Source organism: Atractosteus spatula, chromosome 3 (assembly GCF_055471065.1).
Source record: "Atractosteus spatula isolate fAtrSpa1 chromosome 3, fAtrSpa1.hap1, whole genome shotgun sequence".
NCBI classification, from domain to species: Eukaryota; Metazoa; Chordata; class Actinopteri; order Semionotiformes; family Lepisosteidae; genus Atractosteus; species Atractosteus spatula.
The window spans coordinates 62,566,552-62,590,676 of record NC_142708.1 but is presented as its reverse complement, the minus strand read 5'-3'; the positions used below and the strand labels follow the sequence as shown (position 1 = coordinate 62,590,676).

At 42.5% G+C, this 24,125-nt stretch overlaps 1 protein-coding gene across 3 annotated transcripts in view; it reads left to right on the top strand.

The window, feature by feature from the left end:
- Positions 1–1,595: 1,595 nt before the first annotated feature.
- Positions 1,596–24,125, top strand: part of myo5b (myosin VB) — a 113,470-nt gene continuing 90,940 nt past the window's right edge. For 2 of the 3 annotated variants that reach the window (XM_088911374.1, XM_088911376.1), the window contains exon 1: positions 3,021–3,659. In XM_088911374.1, the coding sequence (XP_088767500.1) occupies positions 3,633–3,659 (27 nt within the window). In that variant the 5' untranslated portion in view covers positions 3,021–3,632. Of the gene's footprint in view, positions 1,856–3,020; positions 3,660–24,125 lie in introns of those variants that run through there. The other variant, XM_088911375.1, reaches the window with a different exon arrangement.

Below are 24,125 nucleotides of genomic sequence, written 5' to 3'. Positions count from 1 at the left end.
CTGCTCTGTTGATTAAATGAAAACACCTCACTGAGCTCTCACTCTGCTCTCTAGGAAAGCAGTGGAAATCTGTGCACCTTCTGGGGTCCCACAAGAAATTCAGTATATCCTTTAATTCCATTTACCATGTCGGAGAGATTTTGGTCTGGGCAGTCCTCTCAGGTTTGTGAGTAAGTGAGCACTGTACTTGTTGATACAAGTGCAGCAAGTGTGGACTGAATTTTCACATTTGCACAGCAAGTAAAATACCATATCTTTGTGGACCACGATATGACACACACACACAGACACAAACACAGTCGCACACACACTCCTAGAAATCAATTAACCTCCTAGTGTGTCTTTGGGCTGTGGGAGGAAACAGGAGCACCCATAGGAAACCCACATAGAAAGAACACAGGGAGAGCACCCCAGGTCTGGAACTGAACCAGGGCCCCAGCCCTGTGAGGAAACAATGCTAACCACTGCATCACTGTGCCACCTTGTCGATACTGAATAATAAAAAAAAAAAGATTGTGACAGTTTCTGGCGCAATCGCTACAGGAGTTTGTATAGACAGCAGGTTGAGCCTGGTGGTGTGGACAACCTCAGCCAGATGTCTGTCATATTCTGTCTTTACCCTCTTGCCAGCAAAATTCTGCAACCAGTGGTGCCCAGATGCCCAGTCATGACCAGAGCTGGGCAGGACTGAGGCAGCTGGGTTAGACATGGCAACACTGGTCCTTCAGGCTCATCATAAAAAAATCACATAGGAACTACATTTATTACCTCCGCCTGCAGGGACCGTTCGTAAAGTATGAAAGGATTACAGTCTGGCACATTAGTTTCTTATGGGTAGTTAATGAGCTTGCCAAACTAATACACTTTGAACAGAGGACTGACACAACCCTTATTGCTTATCTTTGGGCACATTGATGAGCAGCTGGGCTGCTGATGTCCAGTACAGCAGGGGTCTCCCACTAGACCCCATGGTGTCCATTTCTGTTCATCTTGGCCCGTCAGTGCTGCCCATTCCGATCCTCTGGGGGCACAGGCTGGATTTGAACCTGGAACTCTCCTGGCAGTCAGACGCTATTCTCCACTCCAGACAGGGAGTTACCAGAAGAGAATCTGCCTTCCTGTTACACACAGAATTTGAATTCTTCTTCTTCTGCACGGTCACTACACTCAGAGAGGGTCTCGTGAAACTCTGAACAAGAGAGGAAATGCTATTTAATTGCTGCTTTTTTGACAGAGTTCTGAGATTAATCTGACAGACCGCAAAATACATCTGAATTAGTATTCTGTATTCTTATTAAGTCAATTATTTGTTTTGAAATAATGGAATTAGTGAATTTTTAAACCAATATAGGCAAAGGAATGGCACCTTTTCGCTTATAAATGGGTGACTTCTTCATTTTTACCCTGTCAAAAACTAGCGCCCCTGTTGTACTGTTTTCTTCCAAAGCAACAAGATGGGACAAATGCATTAAGCAAAAATAAGCATTTTGCAATTGCGCAGGGAAAAAAAACCAACTTCATCGTGGGAATGATTTTCTTGTGGCCGATTCCAAAAACAGATGACAACACCTCATACCTGAGAAAGGAGTGTTTAGGGAGTGGAGCAATAAAGAGTATTGGCAACAATTTTTCCAGAACTCTTCGTGCAGGTCTGATGTTACAAAGGCAACCTCACACTTCCACATCGGATAAGACGGAATACTGTGAAGAAATGGATCTTTAATTCAAATCCACTCAGCTGCTACCCTTCTCGGCTAACATTTACTCCTGATTTTTGGGGTTCTTCCGTGGACACTGTGGCCAGAGAAGACCGCAGTAGACGGAAACAATGATGGAGTATGAGTTGTACGCAAAGGTAACTCCCTCTGACTTCTCTCTCTTGTGTTTACAGCAATATCTCAATTTATATGGGATATAGAAATCAGTATTTTTATTTACAAATGTGTGGCTGCTATCACAGACAGTGACGGCCAGTGATTTATCACGGCGCCCTAATTCGTAAAGAAATATATTGTTTTGGTGAAAGCTGTGCACACAGGATACATTTGACTACTCTGTAATACAGTCAGGCTGTGGCGCAATGCCATGTCTTTCTACAAAGATCCACGAGTAAGGGTGAGAAACCTTAGTATATTTGATCAGCAGCGAATTTTCCTCAAACGGCCCCACTGTTTTAAAGTTGTCCTGTGATGTTTCCCATTTTCTCACCTTTTCCACCTTTCACCAAGATGTTGTAGAACGAGGAGTAATACTTTTGATTATTTTTCTCCATGTATTAAAATTAATATGCTTTTATTAATTCAATATTTTCAATAATTCAATTCAGATATATATTGTAATATATGGTAAAGATTGTAATCTTTGAGACTAACTTTTAAACGTAGTGCAGGATATACTGTACTTACTATGGTTTGCTGAGATGTTACCTAAACATAACTTGCACGCAGGCGGTAAAAAGTTCTGCGAGACTACATCATCATCAGTCTCGCAGTGACGCTGCGGCCTGCGCTGGTCTTCCCACAGTCCACAGACACGCTGCCCAGTCCTAATTGTCCCCCTGTCCTTGTATGTGCCCTGCGAAGATGCCTACTCCAGGTGTAGACCCACCGTGCGCCCTGTGCCTACCGGGGTCAGCTCAGGCTTGCCGCGACCCTCTTAGGATAAAGTGCCTATTGAAAGAGGATGGGTAATAACTTTGATCGATGTGACGTATCCTGTACACGCAGCTTGGTGTCGCACGACATAATCAACAAAAATGCCCAAATCCAAACCATGTACGTTTGTGAATCTCCAATTAGAAACCTCATATGGGTAACGTGTTTAGCAGATCTCAGATCCGAGCGACAACACCTCAGCTGCTTCTACGCGCTACGGCGCTTCACGGGAAGACCGGGTAACAGGTGGGAATGCCGTAACGCGGCTCGCGGCTCGCCGCACAGTGGTGCCGAATGGGTAAGTCGCTCGCGGCGGCTGCTCCGCGCTCGCGCTGGGACAATGCGGAAATGCGCTGAGCTGGGAGAGCCAGCAGGTGTCTGTAGTCCGGGAAGGGTTTCGACAGGACCGAGCTGCGATGAGATTACAGCTAAACGGCAGGCAAACATGACCGAGTCCATGGACAAGAGGGAGAAGTAAGGAGAGCAATTGCGTGGCCACTTTTTTTCTCCCTCCTTTTTTTTTTACTTTTTCGTTTGCCTCCCTCTCTCGCTCGCTTTTTTTTTTAAACTGGTCATTTAACACTTAGCTCACCTTCGGGTTGCGTCCATACCTGCGCTGGGAGCGGCGTGCGGGGAGGAGCAAAGAGTGGAGGAGTGTTTAACACTTGTGTTTTCAGAAGACAAAGAATTAAAAAAACAAACAAGAAGCCTATGCTGTTTTTAAGAAAAGGGATTCATCAGCACACACACACACAAAGATCATAACTAGAAAAAGAAAAAACAATCTTTCGTTCTGGAGTTATAAACCTGTGCCTACGCGAAAATGGCGACCGCCGGACAGTCATCTCTCTAACCGGGGCAATACTTTAAATGGGAATATATGCGTTTTTTTCCATAATAACATCTGAGGAATTGTGACCAGGCTACATGGTCCTGTTTCTTTTGGTGATCAGAAGGTAACCCATCTCCGCGGAAAAAATGTCAGTCAACGAACTCTATACAAAGGTGAGTGGGCATATTGGTGGAACAAGTTTTCGTCAGGCTTCAGGAAGGAGAGATTCGGGGTTTAAGTTCGTTGTTCTTGGGGAGATCTGTGAAAATGGCTAATATTACATATGACTATTTTATAGACCGCATGTCTGAGATATCTCATTTTTTATCCTTTTACTTGCGTGGCTCAGTGTTGCGATGAAAAGAATAAAGTACAAATGGAAGAAAATAGATGGTTCAGATAAGCGCCGGGTGTTTGGCTGGCAATCGATTACATTATTAACTGTGTCCTCTCTGATTTTTTATTATTGTTTTTGACGACATTCTGTAACTTGCTGTGATTGTATTATTCAATATTTCAGATGGGTGGTTTCAAAATGACTATTTTCAGGGGAAATAGTGAGAAATTTTTAAAACGGGGAATACACATCATACTTGGTTTTCATTAAATGTAAAAGCAAGAAAGTTTTAAGATGCGAGTCGGTCATCAATCTCCCTGGCGAAGAAGAGGACTTACATTTTTTGTGGGTTTTATTTCAGCGAGGAGTATCGCAAGGGAGGCTACAGTTCTGAGACCACGCTGATCAATGGTGTCATTATGTAACGTCGCGCTTTTGTGAAATGGGTCCTGGCGTGTGGTGAAGTTGGAAAAAGAGCGGAACTTTGCTCTTCCGTTCTTCGACATTATGGTAGCCAGGTTACTGCAGGAGAGCAGGTGCAGTTCTCCGAGCTGGTTTCGTTGTGGTTTCGCTGTCACATTAGGGAGTGTGTGCAACTTCCTTATATTTTAGCGCTGACGTGTTTACGCTGCTCAAAACAACAATAACAACAATTTTGTGCTCTGCTTTTTCATCCTCGGACATTTATCTTAAAGCTAAGTGACATGTTTCTGTTCTGGTGCTCTGTTTGGTTGTGTACGCTTTGCATCGGTTTCCAGAGTGCAACTCTAAAGCAATGCCTGTGAAATCCTAATAGTCCATTGTCTCTATGATTGCAATATGTATAAAAACATAAGCCTAGGTGTTGCACTAGAGAGTAACAACTGCATATTCGGAATATTCAGAAACTGAGAAGTTTTTTTTTTAATTGTTGGCAGCGCTCTGCCCTTTTTCGCTTTAAAGGCGCCACAGTAACTGTGATATGGTCCCTGCCCGCACACACGTACGGAGAGTGCTGTGATAGGCAATGCGGGTATTCCGCTTGACAGACTCTTGGGCTGTTTTATGCGGAGATAGTGGAAGGCGCTCAGATGCGCTCAAGGCGATCCCTCGCGTTAGGGAGACTGTAGCGCTTTAATTGGCATGCGGAACAGCGCTTGCTTTCAATCCCGAAATATTTTTGAGCGAGTGCGGAAACTGTGGTCTGTCAGTGTGGCATGTATGGTAATTTTTATGATTTTGCACTTTTAATGGAACAGTGACCATTTCAGAACTGACAGCACTGGCTGTCGTGGGAAGTTAATTTAATGGGTACGTTAAATGTAAACAGTAAACATCACGACTGACGCTCGGTTTTCATTGCATACGTTGTTTTCTTGTTCGCCTAAAATGTACTTGACAGTCTCTAAAAAAAAGCTCTTTGCCGAAGAGCTGAGTGTTGGTGGAAACTCTGTGATGGTCCATGGCTATATGTCATGGAGAATTCCAGCTCTCCCTTTCAGAATGAGGGCACAAGTGAAAACTACATTGAAGAACAGGCACCTCTTTACCCAAATAGTTGGGGGTTGCAGTAGCTACCCAGCCATGTCACTGAAGCCTTTCTTTCAAGAAATGACTGGATGAGGTCCTGTGACCATACTAAATGCCAGACTGCTGAGATGGACTGAATGTCCTCTCATTTGGAACCCTTGTTATGTTCTTATGTTCTCTGATTTTTGCTCTTGGCCTGAGCTGAGCTGGTCTGTTGCGCTATGGAAATCTGATTTCCTTTTGTTTTGTAGTCTCAGGTGACATATTATTTTCCTAATCCACCACATGACTAAATCCCTGGCCTACATTCTTTTAATGACTACAATGATGACTTCTTCCAGTTCTGTGCTGACCTGTGAATGTATGTGTGAAGATGGTGGTGTGGCTGTTTTCTGTTCACACAGGGGCGTATATCTCTAACAACAGCACAGAGAGCAGCATGTGACGAAGAGGCTCTGTGACATTAGCTGCAAGCTGTGGGAGAACTGCCACTTCGCCCCTAGACGAACAGGCTGTTGCATGTCCACAAATACTCACACTGAGTGTCTGAGTGCAAAGACTCTTAAGTCATGGTGCACGTGTTCCTGAAGCTGGTTATGTAGATCATGAAATACCACACCATTCTATAGAGCAGTTCAAGGGTTTGAAAGCAGAATTTTGAATTAAGAAATCCACAACTGGACAGTGGCCCAGAGCAAACTCTAAATTGCGCTCCATCCCTTTACAAATGCTTTTTGCTTGCTTAGAATGTGCAAAGTAGAATCTGTTTTTTTGAATGGCAGAAACAAATTGATAGGCAGGTCGGAAATGTAATCAAGTAATCTTTTTGGGGACATGAAAATTGAATTCCATCCACTGATCTTGAAAAGATATACCCATTTCTCTAAATCATCATTCATCACTCTGCTTTCAAGCTTTTAGTCTGTTCTCTGTGTTTGTGTGTCACATTGATTTTAGGAAAAGGCATACTAAGCAGAATACAAGACCCTTACGCAGAAATGCCTACTTTCTTCAGTCGGGATTGTCCTAGGGTGAGATACCTACGCCATTAAGAGAGAGGAGCTGCAGGCTCCCTTCTTCTGGCTGGGCTTTCTTTATATCTGTACTGTTACTGTATGTGTGCTCAGTGCTGGACTGCACATGACAGGCACAGGTCAAAAAGATAGCTTTGCATATTTGTAAATAATGAAATAAAAGAGATTTACAGCTTCAGAAAAGTGCCTATGTGCTGCAGGATATGCAAACAAATGAGGAAACTAAGATGTGATGATATTTAAGGTTTCCTTTTTGAGTGACTTTATTGCTTGTAAGAGCTCTTCTATCAGTGCAGAAAGCATTTAAAACATTGATTCAATCCTGGATCCCAATAGTGGGGGACCAGGCTGCTTACACTGCAAAAATCCAATGGGCTGCGCTTGATTGAGGGCTGGTAAGAAATTCACGCATGCCTTTGCAGTCTCAGAGATTTGTGTCCGAGTGCAGTTTACTGTAGGGTTTGTCTGATACAAGCAATGCCAGCAGACTGGATTGTGCAGCTTCATTTCATTGAATTGAAGGCTGGGCTCAGATGTAATGGCAGATATCATCTTTGTTTAATACAATACCAAACTCACCGAGCTTGAGTCATGTGAATTAGAGTACAGATGCTCACAAAAGGCTTTTATGTGAGTAGAGATGAGGGAACAGCAAACAGATAAATACAAGATAACTGGTTGCAAATACACAAGGTTGAGTACCCAGTGTCCTCTTTATAGCGTGCCTTCTTTTGTAGAATACCTCCCCGGTCATTATGAAGTGAACCAGTGGACAGCCCTGAGGTTAATAGGTTGACTCATACTGCTACAGGGGTTTTGAAATTATGGCAGATGATGGAGTGTTTTACTGTGGTGAGAAAAGACACTAATTGATTACACATCTGTGCAGTCCCTTTGGCCGTGTACCATATCAGGAACAAATATAGAACGACTGACCAATATGTTAAAGTGTAAATTTATATAAATAAGCGATCAGATCAGTTAAGGCATTAATTAGTCCTGGTGATTTAGAGCTCAGTGGCCAGCCAGCCTGTTCTACAGGATTGGGTTAGTCTTCTAGGAGGTGCATGGCCTAACTTGTGAGTCATAAAAGAACAGTGAAAGGCAAATTGTTCTTTAATTCTGGAATGTCACAGGTTTTAAAAGAGTCCTGCATAGGTTCAGGGAAATAGTCTTTCTGTGGCACTCTCTTAGGGTATAGGATTTTGAGCTAATACAGATTCGGTTCCAAAGGCAAGGTGCAATATGCTGTCCTGAGCCAGTTGCAGTGAAGGACTGTGTGTTGCAGTTGTTTCAGTGGGACAGGTGAACACTCCCAGTTTCCCAATACAGTATTTCTCAATGTTGGTCTGTCTCTTAACTGAAATGAGATTCATTTCAGTTTTTCTCCCCCCATTGTTTTTGCTCCTGCTGTGTTTTTTTCCCCAGTAGACTCCATCTTCCCTTTCATCGAAAAGCCCATTTTGCGCCAGATCTTCCATTTTTTTTAATAAAACCTGGCGAGTGTACAGTACATTTAAAAGAAGAGTATAAAGAAATTCAGATCCTGTTGTGAAATCCACAGAAAATTTGTTCGTAGAGAAATCCATTAGGTTAATGTCTGTATCCTTGACTATTGATCTCACTGCTTTAAGGTTGTCCTGTGCAGTTTTTACTGTTACGTCTGGGTTTCTAATGCTGAGCCATAAATAACGTATTTGTATGAAAAACAGTAGTCACAGTGGATAAAGGCTTCAGCCAAATGAGTCACTGCATATATAAGATGTTTTTCGGGCTGCTTTTTAACACAGTGAAAAATAAAACGGCGATTAATTGTAGTGATTTGTTTCACTCATTTTTTAGGCTCGTCTCAGCATAGTGAAAGAGGACAGTCAATTATTTGAATCACATTTACTGATTGGATGCTAGATTGAATGAGGCCATTTGCAGTAAAAGGTGCAGCTGCAGGAACTTGTCTGATAATTGTCATTATTTTATAAGAATTGGAAGAGGCCATCAGCCCAAGATGAGTTTTCAAGCAGAGACCAAATAGTTTTGCAATATCTAACGGTAGCTTCTGGACTCTATTAGTTCAAAATTTGTAAAGGCTGGTTGAACGTGACATACTGTATAGCAAGTAAACTCATTGCTTGTTCTGTGGCTACTGATTTTATTTGTTCTTGAACATTGGCCTGCAAATATCCTTCTGGATTGCTGGCTTTTTTTACTCTCGGAGAGGGCACACTTTTCCAGTTCTCTAACATCGTATTTGCTTAGCGATGACTTCTGCTTTCCCCTTCCGCCATACTGGGCCACTTCTTCTTTTTCCTTGTCTGCTCTCCAGCAGTGTAATAAATATCTGATAACGTTAACACTACTGCAAATATCATACAGGATTGCTGGCTTTTTTCACTCTCAGAGAGGGCACACTGTATTTCAATGTGTGATGTGCATTTGAGCTTTCAACTCATCTCCCCAGTGCTCCATAGCTGTTGAATATGGATGTGCCCAGCTGTCACCGCATTGTGGCACTAGTACGGGTCTCGTGTCTTCATGTCTGGCTGAAACTTCTGTCACAGGAGACGAAACTTGTAGTTTGGAGTTCACCTTCCCTGAACAAGCCCACACACCACTGCTACACCCTATACTTCTCCCACTGTGGCCTCCTGAAGTCTCAGAGCCCAGCGTGGGGTTCAAAAGAAAGCCATTGATGTGTGGAAAGAGTCACGCTAGGTGAGCAGGTCATGGGAATGATGTACAATAACTAGGCTCAAGGGGACAATACCAGTCTTGTGTGAAATATAAACATGATTTATCACTGAGCAAGCTAGCATCACTTCATTTGCCTGCCATTATTTTGCACACTTCTTATCTTTTCATTAGTTCTATTTCTCTATAACTCCCATAATCCCCTTTTTATCCCACAATTCTCCTGTCCCATTTGGTATTAACTGTTATGTTTCACAAGTCTATGCCTGGTAAATCTCCTTTGTAAGCTGAAGTATCATGGAACATCATATTAATACCAGGCAACCTTGAACCGTTCACAACCTGAACATTGAGGGAGCTAACTTGCGATGATGGTTGAATAATTGAGCATGAGTTGAATGCATTATGTTATTGGAACTAACTTGATTTTATTGAGACACATATTTAAACGTCTTTCTAATTTTATGACAACAATGACGATTTTGTCCCCTTCTATTGCAGTGTTTCAGTGCATTGCAGAAGCACAGTAAATAGTGGATGTCGCAGTAGTAGATTCTTCTTTCTGAAAACCCTTAATGGCTGAGTGGCAGATGGTGAGTGATTAGAGTCTTTGAGATGACAGCCATTGGCCTTGAAAGTTCAAGGCAACAGTTTACGTTACTCAGGGAGGAGAGGTCAGTGCTGCTACGCTTTCTGACGAGCTTGGCAGCTGGAGCCCGGTTTTTAATGGACGGACTCTGTCTCATAAATCTCACAAATGTCTGTTTCACAAATGTGATCACGTCCTTTATTGTGAGGATAATGTTTGCCCTTCCAGAATTTCACTGGGTCGTCCAAGAAAAGACCATCACAAAATGTATCCCACAGCAGCGGCGGAGTCACATGCCAGTGGGGTTCACTTTCTTATAAACAGGTTCTTGGTCTTATTCTTCCATCAAAGCGGCAGATCTGCCATTGGCCTCAGACCAGGGAGAGCAGTGCTGAAGCTGCAATGTGTCCCTGTAACTAGACAGCGACTTCTTCGGAGGAAGATTATGCCAATTTTTAGATCAGTGGCAGTTGCTTATAACACTTCTAAGTGGTAAGACTCTTTAATGTCAATCCACTTCAAGAACCTTCTTCTGTCTACTCTGAGTTTTTTTGACTGGAATGTAATGACTAGCAGCTCTTGTAAATACGAGCCTTTGTGCATTGACGGGCGTCAACGGGTGTCTGTCATCCTGCCATTTTTAGCTGCGTAAAGGAAGAAGGCCGTGGTCACACCAGCCTACAGTACTCGTGCAGGAAGGGAAACGACTAGGTGGTGGCAAACCAACAAGTGCAAAACAGCAACACCTTGTTGTTATCTTTACACATGATCGAGTGCAAACTGTGGTAATTGGCCTATTGTTACAAAGGAATTTTTTTTCACTAAGATAGCCCTTGTTTCAATGTACAGTATGAAAGGGATGGAGAGCGCTAATGGTGAAACTATGCATTGAGGTGCCTCTCGGCGGGAGGCGTTGTGCAACACTTTCTCTGCAGACCCCGCCTCGCTGCAGAACCTGAAAGCCAGGTCTTGTTATGCAGGCCCCCCCAAGCCGGCTGTGCTAATTGTATCCAATCACCTTGCGATGTTCTAAGAGCTGCTGCCAGCAAGCCTAAAGTGAGAGAACTTCGATTTACAGAAGCCCTGGTGGCGACCACAGCCACATATTGCAACTCTCTGCGAAGAAGAAGGAATTAAAGTAAGGCTTTAAAAGCTGGGTACTAAAATTCATATCCCACTGCTGTGTGACACAGGCTGAGAAAGTAAAAAATGGAGGGAGTTAAGGCTGTCTCCACTCATCTTCTTCAGACAGGGTTTCACAGAGGCATGTTTGGCTGGTTCTGTACAGTTCCTTCTGTCCTCACGGTCTTCGAGGGGCAGCCCCTGAGAGCAGAGACTGCTGGGAATGGCTTGCTAAGTCAGACGTGTGTTAGGTTTCGAAACCAGTAAGGTTTGGCGGGTTCTAAGAGGATGAGGGTTCTGTTCTGAAGAGCTGTGCTTCTCTTTACTTCACTTTAGTTTGAATCTCTGAAGCTCTCCAACACAATATAGTTTTGCTGATATTGTTAATTTTCTCATGCCCTAAAGAGACAAATATTTCTCGTTCAAGGTCTCATTGCTCATGGTGTCAGACGCTCAGTTTCCCAGTGCAAATGAATGGGACTGGTTTTGTGCCCCTGTCTTGCTGTAGGGGGCTGAGAGAAGTCAGTGTGTTGTCACATCCTTAAGAAAATAATCCTTAGTATCTCAGAAACTAAAGCAGCACAAAAGCTGGTTTGAATGATGAATGATCTGTTTTTCCTGTTTGGTGGAAGGCCAGTTTCGCAGAGCTCTAAAGCTATCATGCATTTTAAGAATGTGGTCTTTAGTTTTCCTAATTGTACACTGCATTATAGTTCTGTTCCCACAAAAGAGCTTTGTGAGCCCGTTCGTTTTGTAATCAGAAGCGCTTTCTTGGAGTACCTACTTCTGTAACTTTACACTTCATGAATCCTTCAATTTCAGTAAAAGGCACTAAGGCTTCTAATCTTAATTATGTATTTTTTGTTCCACACTTGGCTCCTAGTCTCACTGTAAGGATATTGTGCATTTTCTCTGTTTTAAAGGAGGAAGGTTAGGTTGATGAAAAGAATTTTAAAAAGAAAACTATTTTTAATATCTAGAAGGTGTCAGCTATAGAAAACAGCACGGAACTGGTTTTGTAACAGTTGCTATGAAATTGAAGAAGGGGAGTTAAAGCTATCTAAATTTCTGAATCCAAAGTCCCATGGGAGTTTTGCTGGAGAAATACTCTGCAGGCTCTCTGCAGTGATATCTGCTGTGATATCATAAACACTTCTTAAGTGTTTGACTATAATGAATGAATCTGTGAATACGAATTCTTCTTAGTGTGAACTAGACATGACCGACATGTACTGAATGCATGGAGGATTAGAATGACACTACTCTGGAGTAATTGCAGTATGGGAAGATAATATACTGTATAAAATTATTGTCATCCAGAAGGGTGGAAATTTGTCTTTGGTATCACCATACAAAACCAGAAAAACACGTAACACAACATAACTATACATTATAAACAAATAATAGTTCTAGACATGCCACATAATCACGTCTCGCTCTGCTCGTATTACATTTCTTAACACCGGCCTTGAGAGTCAAAACCTGCTAAGAAATATTCTGGATGCCAAGGTTTGAAATGTGAAGTTTCTCTTAAGATATAAGGCAGCGGTGTTCTAAAGTGACACTCTAGGTGAAGGTGTTGTATAGGTGTTGTGATGTATCATGGGAAGTCCTGTTAAAAAAACAAATCTTTCCTTTAGTAAATAAGTTAACATTGGGCTCCTTGTGTCCAACTCTTTTCCCTATCAGCCTGACAATGCAAACGCCAGATTTCTCGTGGCCTTGTACCAGAGGCTGACTGTGAAATCTAACCTTTTCAGTCCTGCTCTGATATACAGCAGGTGAGTTGTGACAAAATCTTATCACTGTGGTTCACCCTAGATAAGTGAAACAGTGCAGGGCAATTGGAGATTGACCGAAGCATGCGGAGCGCTTAGCGATTCAGACTGCAGCTCCGCGCCTGGAAGGGTTTGCTCGGTGCATGACCACAATATTAACACAACCGTAATGTAGTGGTGTAAGAGAAACCCTTTTAAACATATCTTCACAAGCAATTAAAAACAAGCAGAAGATAATAGTTTGTGTCCATTTGCAAAATAGAATATTCTCTAGGATGAATCAAGAAAAGGGTTGTGCTGGTCTGGCTGTCGAAGTGATTTTGGTGGTGTGTGTAGCGTTCTCTGGAGTTTTCAAAAATGATTACTAAAGTTTACCGTGTAGATATGTATGTGAAAACCTTTTAAACCTGAAACAAAGATAACAGAACAAAAGCATTCCGGGCATTCCTAAAGACATCTACCCTTTGTAAGGGATTTTAAGGACATATGCAATGATTTGATTGGCTTTTCCTCTCCATAGTCTTCTGCCGATCTGCTGCAGTGATGGTTTACTAATCCTGGATTTTATAAAGTCTTTACCATTGCCCACTAAATAATAAGTGCCTAGTAAATAATTGAACAATAAGTTATATGGAGCCATCTGCCTTACTCCAAGCTCTTTAAAAAACACAAAAACCCGCGCGAGTGTAGTGTGGCGCCGGGGGTTATAGGAGATTACGGATTAATCAGGCGGGCGAATGAGATGGTAATAAATAACTCGGTACCCTCGCTTAGCTTGTCCATGATCTCCCTGGGTTTATTTCGTTTGACATGTATCCCGTTTATTGCACTGACCAAGGCAGCTAAGGCGTGCCGTAAAAAAAAAGCTATTTAATTGAGTCAATCGTGACGGTGCGAAAATAATCAAGCGGGATCGGCTCGGCAGTTCAGGCTCCTGAAGAGGTTTTTTCGTGGCGCCTGGAGTTGTCGGTTTTGTCCTTCTTTACTGGATGGTCGCGATCCCCTCTCGTGAAGAACACGGCGGCAGCGTGTTCGTGGTAATGTAGCAGCGCATGAAACGCTCTTCTACGGCCGTGGAGTTTGAGGATGATTTATAGTTGCTGTTGAAAGGCAACATTGAAAGGAGAAGCAAAGTTAATTTAACACAGAAATAAAGCGTTTTGGAAATCGTTATTGCTGACATTTTCATTTCCAGCAACTGGGTGTAACATTTTTGTTGCTGCATTTTTGCTTAAAAAAAATAAAAGCAGAACCCTCTGACAATGTGTGTGTCATTCTTAAAGCTGAGTACTGTATGTTTCCGTTGGAAAATCTATTTCTTGTCTAGGAGGAAGAAAGTCTACCAGTTGCCCGTTGCTTAGAAAAGATCATGAGCTTCCAGTTTGTTGTGTATTTTGTGCAATGTGTGCATTGGTATTTGTCATCAGTGATGAGGTTTGCAACTATCCAAGTGGCTACTGCAGCCTTGCTCACTTGCTTTTACTGGAATATCAAAGGAAGTTTTGGAAATAAAAGGTAGATGAATATGTTTTCTTATCATATACATTTATCCTTCATTATTTTTAAAATCAATTATTTTTAGCATGAAATAACTCTGGTGGTTAACAGTGGTTAGCGTTTAAGCCTCGCAGAGCAGCGGCTCTGAGCTCAATTCCAGACCTGGGGTGTAGTCTGTGTGGAGCTTGTATGTCCCTGTGTTCTCATGGGTTTCCTCCAAGACATACTGGCACATTGAGTGGTATCTGGGAAACTGTCCCCAGGTGTGAGTGTGTGCAAGTCTGTGTCTGACTGTCTGCCTGGGATGGACTGGCGTCTTGTCTAGGGTGTACCGTGCCTCGCACCTGCTGTTTGCAAGGATAGCCTCCTTTTCCCCTCCAACCCTGACTTGGATAACGTGGTTAGAAGGTGGATAGATGAAACAATTTCATGTGAGCTTCAATTACTGCACATCTGAGAGCAGGCATGTTGAGCTGCGTCTGTGTTTGCAGTGAGGTAATCTGAGAATTTATTAGGAAACTGTTCTTTACTGTGGTTACCCATTACATGTTGTTAAAGCGACTTTTCCTGCAATTTAGGACTCTGAAGAACAGTTGCACAAATGGTGTACAAAATCATTTTGTGAAGCCAGATTGAATTCTATTCATGCAGGATTAGACCGTCAGTCATTCTTCTGTTAATGGCAGGCACATTTAGCTGGTGGCCTCTCTGTCAATATCCACACTGCTTAACATAATTGTCCCATGTGATTTAGAGGAAGATGAAAGATGAAAAACCACACCGAGACAGTTCCCTTGTTGCGTGTACAAAGAAAAAGCAAAAATAAGGAGTTTGGATCAATCCTTGAGAAGAACACCCACATTCCAGGGATGTGATTTACTGTAGATTATGCGCTGGCGGTTTCTTCCTTGGGGTCGGCTGCCGGCTGCTGAAATCATGAAGTGGACATAGGTCACAGGAGAAAGTCAATAAGCAGCAGGTTGGTGATGAGGTTCCTTTCATTGATGGAACGCAGAATGCCACTTAGCATAGTGACATCTAACAGCCTCCTTTCAACCCGTCGACTGAAGCACTGCTAGGAGGCAGCAATACTAACCACTGTGCCACTGTGCCACACCTCTCACTATGGTTGTTCGTGGTGAACTGTGATCTTGAAGGGAAAAGACTACAGAGACTACAGCATGGAGTCGGTGACAGGGAGATAAAAGCCCGCATGTGGTACAGGCTGTCCTTTTCGCATGCAGTCTAAGCTAACAGAGTCCCTGAGGACTGTGCATGTGGTGGCGCTGGTAAAATATACATTAAACATTACAATATAATATACAATATACATTAAACATCTGAGTGTATGTGAATATATGATGAACAGAATGAAGTACATCAGGGGTACTGTCAAGTTGTACTGGCGGCTTTGTAGTATCCTCAACAACTATAAGGAGTCTTGCAGTGCTGTCCTTGAGGGAATGTAGTGATTCTGAATCTAAGGCTTTTGTTGCAAAGGGAGAGTAGCAACTGTTTTATATATATATTTTTAAAGGGTTACTTTGAAAAACATGTTACTTGTATTTTTTTGTCATCTGAGCAAAGCCAAGTGAGTGTTAAAAGTATTAGAACTCTGAGAATGTTGTCCCTACTTTTGTAGTTCTCAAGTGTTTTTGCATTGATTTCATAAGTAAATATCAATACCTGTTCACAGAGCCAGTTATGAGAGAGAGCCCAGTGAAAATCATATTGATTTCTTTCAGCCGTATTGTATGAAGGGGTTATGAGGAGTGATGGTTCAATAAAATTCAAAGAAAGACATCTGGAGTTGTGGATTTCAAAATTAAAACAATGCAGCCAGCACTATTTGCTGTCTTTAAATCAAAAGTACCATTTTGCAGTTGATAGGTGTTGTTATCCAAAAGTGATTGTTATACCCTCACTGGTATTTAATGAAAAAAGACAAAGACAGTTGTGCTTCTAAACTGAAGCCTTTTACAATGCACGTGTGTTCACAGCTTGCTTTCGGCGAGTCTCCCGTCATGGAAACAGGCGATTCAGCCTTCTGTCGCGATGGCTAGCTGGAACAGTTCTGTAAATGCAGTTCCCGATTATACTGCTTGATCTCTGATGAGAAGGAGACGCTTATTTGTTCCCATTTAAAGCCAGCTCTTTAAGGTCTTGAATTTGGATAATACGGTATTAAATACCAACCTCCTGCTTTAGCTAGGCCATACATAAAAGTGCTAAATGTCATGCTTTCAAAGTAGCGCAGTTAAAATCCTCATTCCTTTAAATGGCAGGATTAATAATAATCTGTACCTGGCACCTGATTTACTGAGGCTGTGTGACAGGTGCGTCCACCTGTGGAAGAAATGAGATCAGAGGCTTTCCCAGGCACCGATTTCAAACCTTTCCAAATGTGAAACTGCGCGGCACACAATTCATCACTTGAAACTCTGAGGGGCTGTCAGGTCGTTCAGAGGCAGCTCTGCTGATCCTAATGAATCCTGTCCTCGATAGCTAAACTCTGCTGCAGGTTCCTGGCCAAGCAGAACTCAATTAATACAGGGAAATACTTTCTCTTTCTTCAGCTGTATGTTCTAGGATGTCCTGTTTTTACTGTGCTGTGCTCAGTCATCATGGGTGGAAGGCATGGATATAAGTTTCAATGCTGTATAAGTTCAATGTTCCCAGTCCTTTTGGATCATAAGAGGATGGCAGGGTTCACAGCAGTGGTCCTTAAAGAGGCAGTTATTAGAGACTGAAGATTTGCAAATTGCTCTGTTTATACTAGTGCATAGCTACCACAGTGATGAACACTAATGGAATTAAGTAATGCAATCACTGCCTATTAGAAATCCCTTCGGAGGTCTGCTACTCCTTCTGTTTTGTCTGTGCCAAGCTCTTTATTGTAGTAATTCCATGTGGTCTGCGCTGCAGCAAAGTACTCTTTCAAATCTCGGTTACAGATTAATTTTAGGGGCTTGTCTGAGCTAAGGGTTCATAGCTGGAAAGTGGAGATTAGGTAATTGTCTGTATGCACATCCTCTCACCACAAACCTGCTGCCGAGAAGAATAATCCTTTTGCTTGAAGGTGATCTGCCTTTTTGACCGTTTGGATCTATCCAGTGTATCGAAGTATTGAAGCACCAGATCACAGAAACAGACTGAGGCTGGTTTAGCATTGCTCTCTCCAAACAAGAGTCATGGCATGCTTGGGTTATTTCTTCCATTACAGCACAAACACATATAAGATGCATTTCCAATGTATTCATTACAAGACATCCTTTTGATTTTCAGTTCCTTTTTTTGGTTTCTTGACTGAGTAATGTCCCTTTTACAAACTTTTACCTTACCTGCACTGGCTAGTGGGACAACTCATAGGCAAGCATTCCATGGAGAAATTGTAAGGTCTAGCAAATATTCACAATTGTTCTGATGTGAATTTATTCGTAAATCCTGACTTCCCTGTGTGAAAAAAAATGGAGAGAGCATCTGTCTTCCAAAATTTCATTTTGTAAGTGCATGTGTTTCTGGGGGTGTGCTGATAGTGTCTGCTCAGCTATTTCAGATAATCTAATTCCGAGGCTGTAATTTTTTTCTGGGCTTTCCAAACTAAAGTAGCTGCGCCCACTTCACACGTCCACGATCGCTTGCAATAGCAGCACAGTCTGCTGTGAGCATAAGAGAGGAAGACATTCAGCCTCTTTTTGTTGTAAATAGCTAATTGATCTCCTATCCTATCCAGCCCTTTCTTGAAAGATTTAGAATATCGGCTTCTACTGCTTGGCTAGGAAACGCATTCCACACCCCCACAATGCTTTAGATAAAGAAGTGCCTCCTGTTCTCAGTCTTAACTACATTTTCATGCAGTTCCCACTTGTGTCCTCCAAAAGGGAATGTGTGACTGTAGGATCTTCCACATCTCATCCTGAGAATGAGAACACAGCACCTCACTTCCCTGTTCTTCCCGAGATTCCGACTGAGACATTTGGTCCAGTACACTCCTGTATCTGCTGTGCTTATGCAAATCGGACATGAGAGCCCTGAGCTCATTTGCCTTGTAAAATGTGCTTCCCTGCCCTCGGCCTCCTGCCGTCAGGTGAAAGTGAAAGTTCTGGTTCATTCGACTCCTGTGTTCAATTCTGTCCTGATGAGGAGCAAAATCCGGCTCACAAGGCTCCAAGTGAAAGGCAACAAGAATGAATAAATTCAAGCTGCACTGAACATACACCCCAGGGACAAATACAATTAAGCGATTCCTTGTTTTCTAAGAACAATGCCAAGTCTCGAATTCTTCTGTGTACAGCTTCATGCCAGGGCTTCACAACGCAGCCGAGAGTGAGCTGTACACTCTCCATTATTTCCAGTGCTTGAGAGACCTCTAATAAGATCAGTTAATGATGCTGAGGTTTTAACCCAGTAAACCAGCTGCTTGTTTTCCTTCTTTCCTTATGGCAGAGCATCTATTTCACTGTTCCCAGGATATTCCCAAACAAGCCTTCATAATCATCTCTCATTCAGTGCAATGGGTTTTGTCCTGAAGGCCGCTATCTGTCTATCTGTGCCCCTCAGTGTCTAGAGAAATGTCAGCATCTTCCATTGCATCCAGTTGTGGAGAAAAGACCCTCGGAAACGCAGCTCCTCCGAGACCTCGCTGATGCCTGTAAAGTGAATTTGACTGATCAGAACCCATGAGGATAAGAACCAGAGCAGAAACAATTTGAGCAACATGTTGTGATGAAGAACAAGCTGCAGTCATTATTTGCTCAGAAGATGACTTGCAACAACAATACAGTACATAAAATAAATTTAAATACATATTCTGATATTAAAAATAGAAAATACATTTAGAAAGTAAATGTTAGTAAATGCTAAGACTAAACTAATTGTTGCTGCTATTTTTAGCATTAACAGTGTAACTGATATTAAAGTTAAGGGGCAGAATAAATCTCTTATTAAAACCTCTCCTTGGAATGTCATTTCATGCTCTTGTTTTCATTTTCCATGTCTATGTCTCTAAATCCTGCCAACTGATTAAGAGCAGTGCTTGAAAATACTTAGAATTTAGAAATGGTCCCCTTTATCCCGAACGCCATCTGCCACTTCAGCTCATCTGAAACAGATGCTGAATATGAATTGTGACAAATCAGGGTTTGTACACATCAGTACACACTGAGCACACAGTGCCATCCTGACGCCTGACACTGATACTAACTGGGAAGACTGACTCTGTACACCTCCTGTAAGTGTTGCTTACTTGTCATCATGCACTCTAACAGAAATGTATAATTTCTCCAAAACAGGCAGAACCAAGATCTTTAGAATTTAGAGATTACACAAACTTTTATTTATTTTAAATATTTTTTTTACTGGGGGTGGTGGTTCTAAAACCGCTGGGACGTTCAGGAGGGCTCTGGGTAAATACTGTACAGTATGTGGATAAGCAGTGGCTGCCTTGAGCCCTGCGCCTGCTGGGACAGCTTCCCGCTGAATGTAATTAAGGATAAAGCCGTTATTGGAAGAGGACAGATGGATGGAAACATATCATATTTAGAATCTCAGAGCCCGAGAATAATGTTAACGTTGCAAGAGAGCCAGCAAGGCAACTCCCCTCTTCTTCTCCCTTGTTCTCACGTAAAGCCAGCTCGAGAAGAGAAGCTCTGTGCCTGCTTCCATCGGGACGATGTGCTGTTGTCTTCAGACTCAGTGAGGTGGCGCAGGGGGGCACCCGGAGGGCAGCATCCTCCACGAACTGCCGGAGCGGCAGCAGTAAATCAGCAGGGCATTGATTGAAGCTGACTTGACGTGACTAATGCAGCACTGCAGCTCTGCCCCTGACCCGCGTTCTGAAACGGCAGGATTGATGGGCACCCCTGTGCATTGCAGGCCCGGGATGAGAAGAGGCACTCGTTCTTTAGCTCTGCCATGCACAAGCCTGTGGCACCCCCCTGCTCCCCAGAAGGCTTTCATTCTGCAGGCCCACGATGTGCTCCGGTAGCAGCGAAACTAATGGCTTTTTAGTTCCAGCCTTTGAGACTGGAAATTAAGAAAAGTACGGGTTTGCCTGCCCTGTGAGAGGTACACAAAAGCTTTTGAATTATAATCTCTCAAAGTAAGTGATTTCCTGTTGCTTGTCTTTTCAGAAGTGGACAAGTGTCCTACTTCTCCGGTGAGAGACTAGTTGTAATTGCAGACATTTTAGTCACCTGGTCTCTTACAAAAGATCTCCAGGTCAAACCCTGCCCAACGACATTTCTTTTTACATAAGAAAGCATTCCTGCAGAAAGTGGCTACAGGGTGTGCTGATGATTTGATCATTCCAGTGATAAAAAGAGTTATTTTCGTCTTCCTGGAATCTCCCAGGAGGAGCTGGAAGTGGAGCCGTGAGGCAGAAGGCCAGGCTGACCCTGTGGCTTTGGTGTCAGCGGTGCAGTAAGGTCACTGTCGCAACAGGTTGACATGAGCACGTCGCCAACACGTAAGGTCATTGGCCAAAAAAATGGGAAACGCAGTTCTCTCATTCCCAAACTGCTTAGGGCCCTAGAGGAGTTAGTCTTTTCAGAACGGAGCTACTGTTCGTTGGAAAAAAGTGGTCATTTCAGATGGCCCTCTTGTTCATCTAAACCAAATCGATCTCTAAATTAAATGTTCAATCGCTCTAAAACCATTTCTTTTAACTAAAAAAAGCAGAAGCTTGAAAGGCATGTTTCTCATAGGCTTCGGCTATGTTAAGATGCAAATAAGGAAAGCTCAAGGAGTGAAGGAGATGACTGCTTTTGTGATGATGGCTTGTATGTATTTTGTCTCTTTTCTCCTTTCTCCTTTCTCTCGCTTATATGGATCTTTCTCAAACCAAAGGACACTGTACATCGGGATGAAGAAAAAGACAAAAAGACAAAAAAAAGTATAATAAAAGTAAAAGAAAAAAATAAACAAAAACCTACATGAATGTAGGCAACGTACTGTACGTCCTGGTAAAAAGATGAGTTTTGAGTTCACGTTTAAAGAGAGTCGGAGAGTCTCAGGAAGACCAAGAGAAAAGGCAGTCCCCAAAAGTCTGAGATTAAGTCCTAGGTATAGTGAGCAAAGGACCAGCTTCGACTGAACGGAGACTGTAGGAGGGAGCGTAAACTTGGAGGAGGTCAGAGATGTATTGTATATTGGATCTATATTATTTAAACCCTTAAAAGTCAGTAAGTCAAGTATTGAATACGTGACTTTATAGACAACCCATCTAGAGATTTAAGTCTAGGAGAGATATGCTGCCAGATCTGGCGTGGGTTAGAAGTCTAGCTGCAGATATTTGGACATACTGTATTGCAATGTACAGAAAAGAGTGTTGGATAACCCATAGAACAAAGAGGTTGAGTGGCTTCTTCTCATTTGTAAACTTTCCCATGTTGTAACTAAGTCTGTTCAGTTCTTTTTTTACAGAGCCTTTTACCTGTAAGGGGCAGTTTTATGGTCATCAGGGTGAAACTGTATTTAAAAGAGTTTATTTTTTTATCATTTGAATCAATAAAGTGAAAGAGGCACAACAATAGATGTTTTGTTGAGAGGAGGCTTAGTATTTAGGATTTGAGCTCCACAGAATTTGCCTCAGGCATATGTGTGGTATGAAATGAGGTGAAGCTGTGCTTTTTGAGAGATGTTTTTGGATTTATCTTTATCTTGCTGGATGTGAATTGAAAGAAACTGGCATATACAGTGTATGCTGTAGAACCCTTTTCAGAAACTCGACTGTAGCTGCTTGAGTCTAATGGTATTAGATATTTTGTCTAATATCTCAGTTTGCAAGAGCTGTTACTTGGTTTTCATTTTATGTTGTATACCACACGCAATGTTATTTTGATTTGGTGAATACCATCTCACAGAAAACCTCAGTTATTTGTAATAAATATATTTTCATACAACTTTATAACTGGCAGTTACCCAACACTCTGAAATCTCTGATTTTTAAAAGTTAGAACAGGTTATTCTTGCAGTGTAGTTGGCTTTTGGTATCTAAACACAGATGATGGTTTTACCAGCCTGTGAGGTCGAGCATTGTATTTTGAGATGCCAGCTATACTTCCTGACAGCCCCTCCCTTATAGAATGTGACCTCTGTGGTGCTGTGCTGGAGAAGAGTGGGACAGCACACTCAGAGCACATCAGAGCACGTGAAACAAAAACTTTCCCTGCTAAACCCTTCATTATATTTCCCAGGGAATCTACTATCCTTATTTATTTTCACATTTACTTTATGGATGCTGTATCTGTCTCTTGGGAAATGCTGCATTTGGAAAGCTTCAGTGAGAGCACCTGACCACATCGGAGCTATTTTCTTGTCGGGAATATGCTGTTTTCCAGGTTATGCAGTAGTTGTGGAGTCTTTCCTGTCAGTTTCCTGTCACTTGGGGCTGGCCGGGGGTTGTGGTTTGGGAATGTGGTGGAGCAGGTTGGAGCTGTTGCTCAGAGACCAGACAGACCCTGCAGTTCTGTCCTCTGGGTGGGCTTACAGAGAGACCGCGCTGAGAAGAGAGACGTTAGAGCTGATTTATTGGCCAGAGGGCAGAAGCCTCGAATGATGAAGAAGTTGCTTAATTTTTTTGGTGTTTTGAAGGCACATTTGCTCGACAGGAGATGTGCGTCAGGTTGGTTAAACAACTCGCTCTCAGAGAGCACCGTAGTGTTATAGCGTGACTTGAGTGTTTCCAGGGTTAGAACTGGGCTGGCTGAGAGAACCTGGAAAGTCCCAGTCAGCTAGAGTCCTTCCCTGTTGCCATGAGTTTTAATTGATAATTTTAGAAGCTGGAATTAATCAGATGCCACCCTGTTTTTACTAAAATAACACTAGGTTATGCAATTAAGCTCATGTTCCATGATAATCGCTTATATGGAGACATTTTCATGGCCGACTGAACAGTTCTTCATGGCCTGAAAGTGCTAATCGACGTGCCTGAAATTCTGATGTTTCCTCTCCGCCACCACGGTATTCCACCCCTCCCCATCAGACATGTCCTAATCATTAAATAGCTGATAGTTGGTGCTGCTCAGTGCTGAAGCCAGAGTGACAGGAGAGGACTGAATGCAACTGCAAACACGAGAGAATGAAGACAAATGTGTAATAAAGGAATAGTGGTCAAAGCTAATGAAAAACAGGATATACAGGAGGTCTTGACAGAACAGTGTGCTTAAGCTGTGTATGTGATGTAAAAAACGTACTGTATCTTCACTCCCACCGCCTGCAACAGGCCACAGAGAGCTCCTGCTTTCTGTTCCAGGAGAAGTGAGGCGACAGTCCCTCAGTCTGCTGTGAGGGGACCCTGGTTTGAAGCACAAAGTCAGACAGAGCCAGCGAAGACTGGCAGTTAGGCCATTTCTGAGCAATTCTCCGGATGTTCACAGGGAGGTGTTAGCGGGATTCCTTCCTCTCAGAGTTTTTCTATGCGGGTCTTTAAAACTGTACTCACCTGTCATTAAGCCACCCACGTTCCCCTGTGTAACATCCTAATAGTGAAATGACTCAGACTGTTTTTTTTCCAACATGATGTCATCATTATCAAGTAGTTCTGTCCTTGGTATAGCACCTGATTTAAAAAAAAAAAGTAAAACAGAAACTGCCTGTGGTCGTTTCATTGTTTTGAACTATTACTCATTAATGCCCACGTCATTTTCTGTTTCTTCATCACTTAAGGTGTTCATTTAGGTTATACAGCAAAAACATTTTGAGCTTGAGCACTAATAATTATAACCCTTTGTGTCACAAAGTACCCCCTATTGGCTGTTTTAAATATACACCCCTGTAGTGATGTATATACTGTACATGCATTGTGGTCTGCGGTCAAGAAGCACAGAAGTGAAGACAGGACGAGATGAAGCTGATTCTACAGTAGCTGAATGAGTAAGATGGGCCTGATGACAACCTGTGATCTGATTTTGATTATATGATTGTATAGGATTGTATTAGAGCGGGTGGGTCCATGTCAATTCAGACTCCAGGCTGGTGGTTTCTGAAATGTAATGTCTACTGTCTTTGCTTTCAGGGCTGATTTTTAGTTTTTTAGCTGCTCTCACACTGTCAAGAGAAAAAACAATTTCCTGAAAACCAGAGAT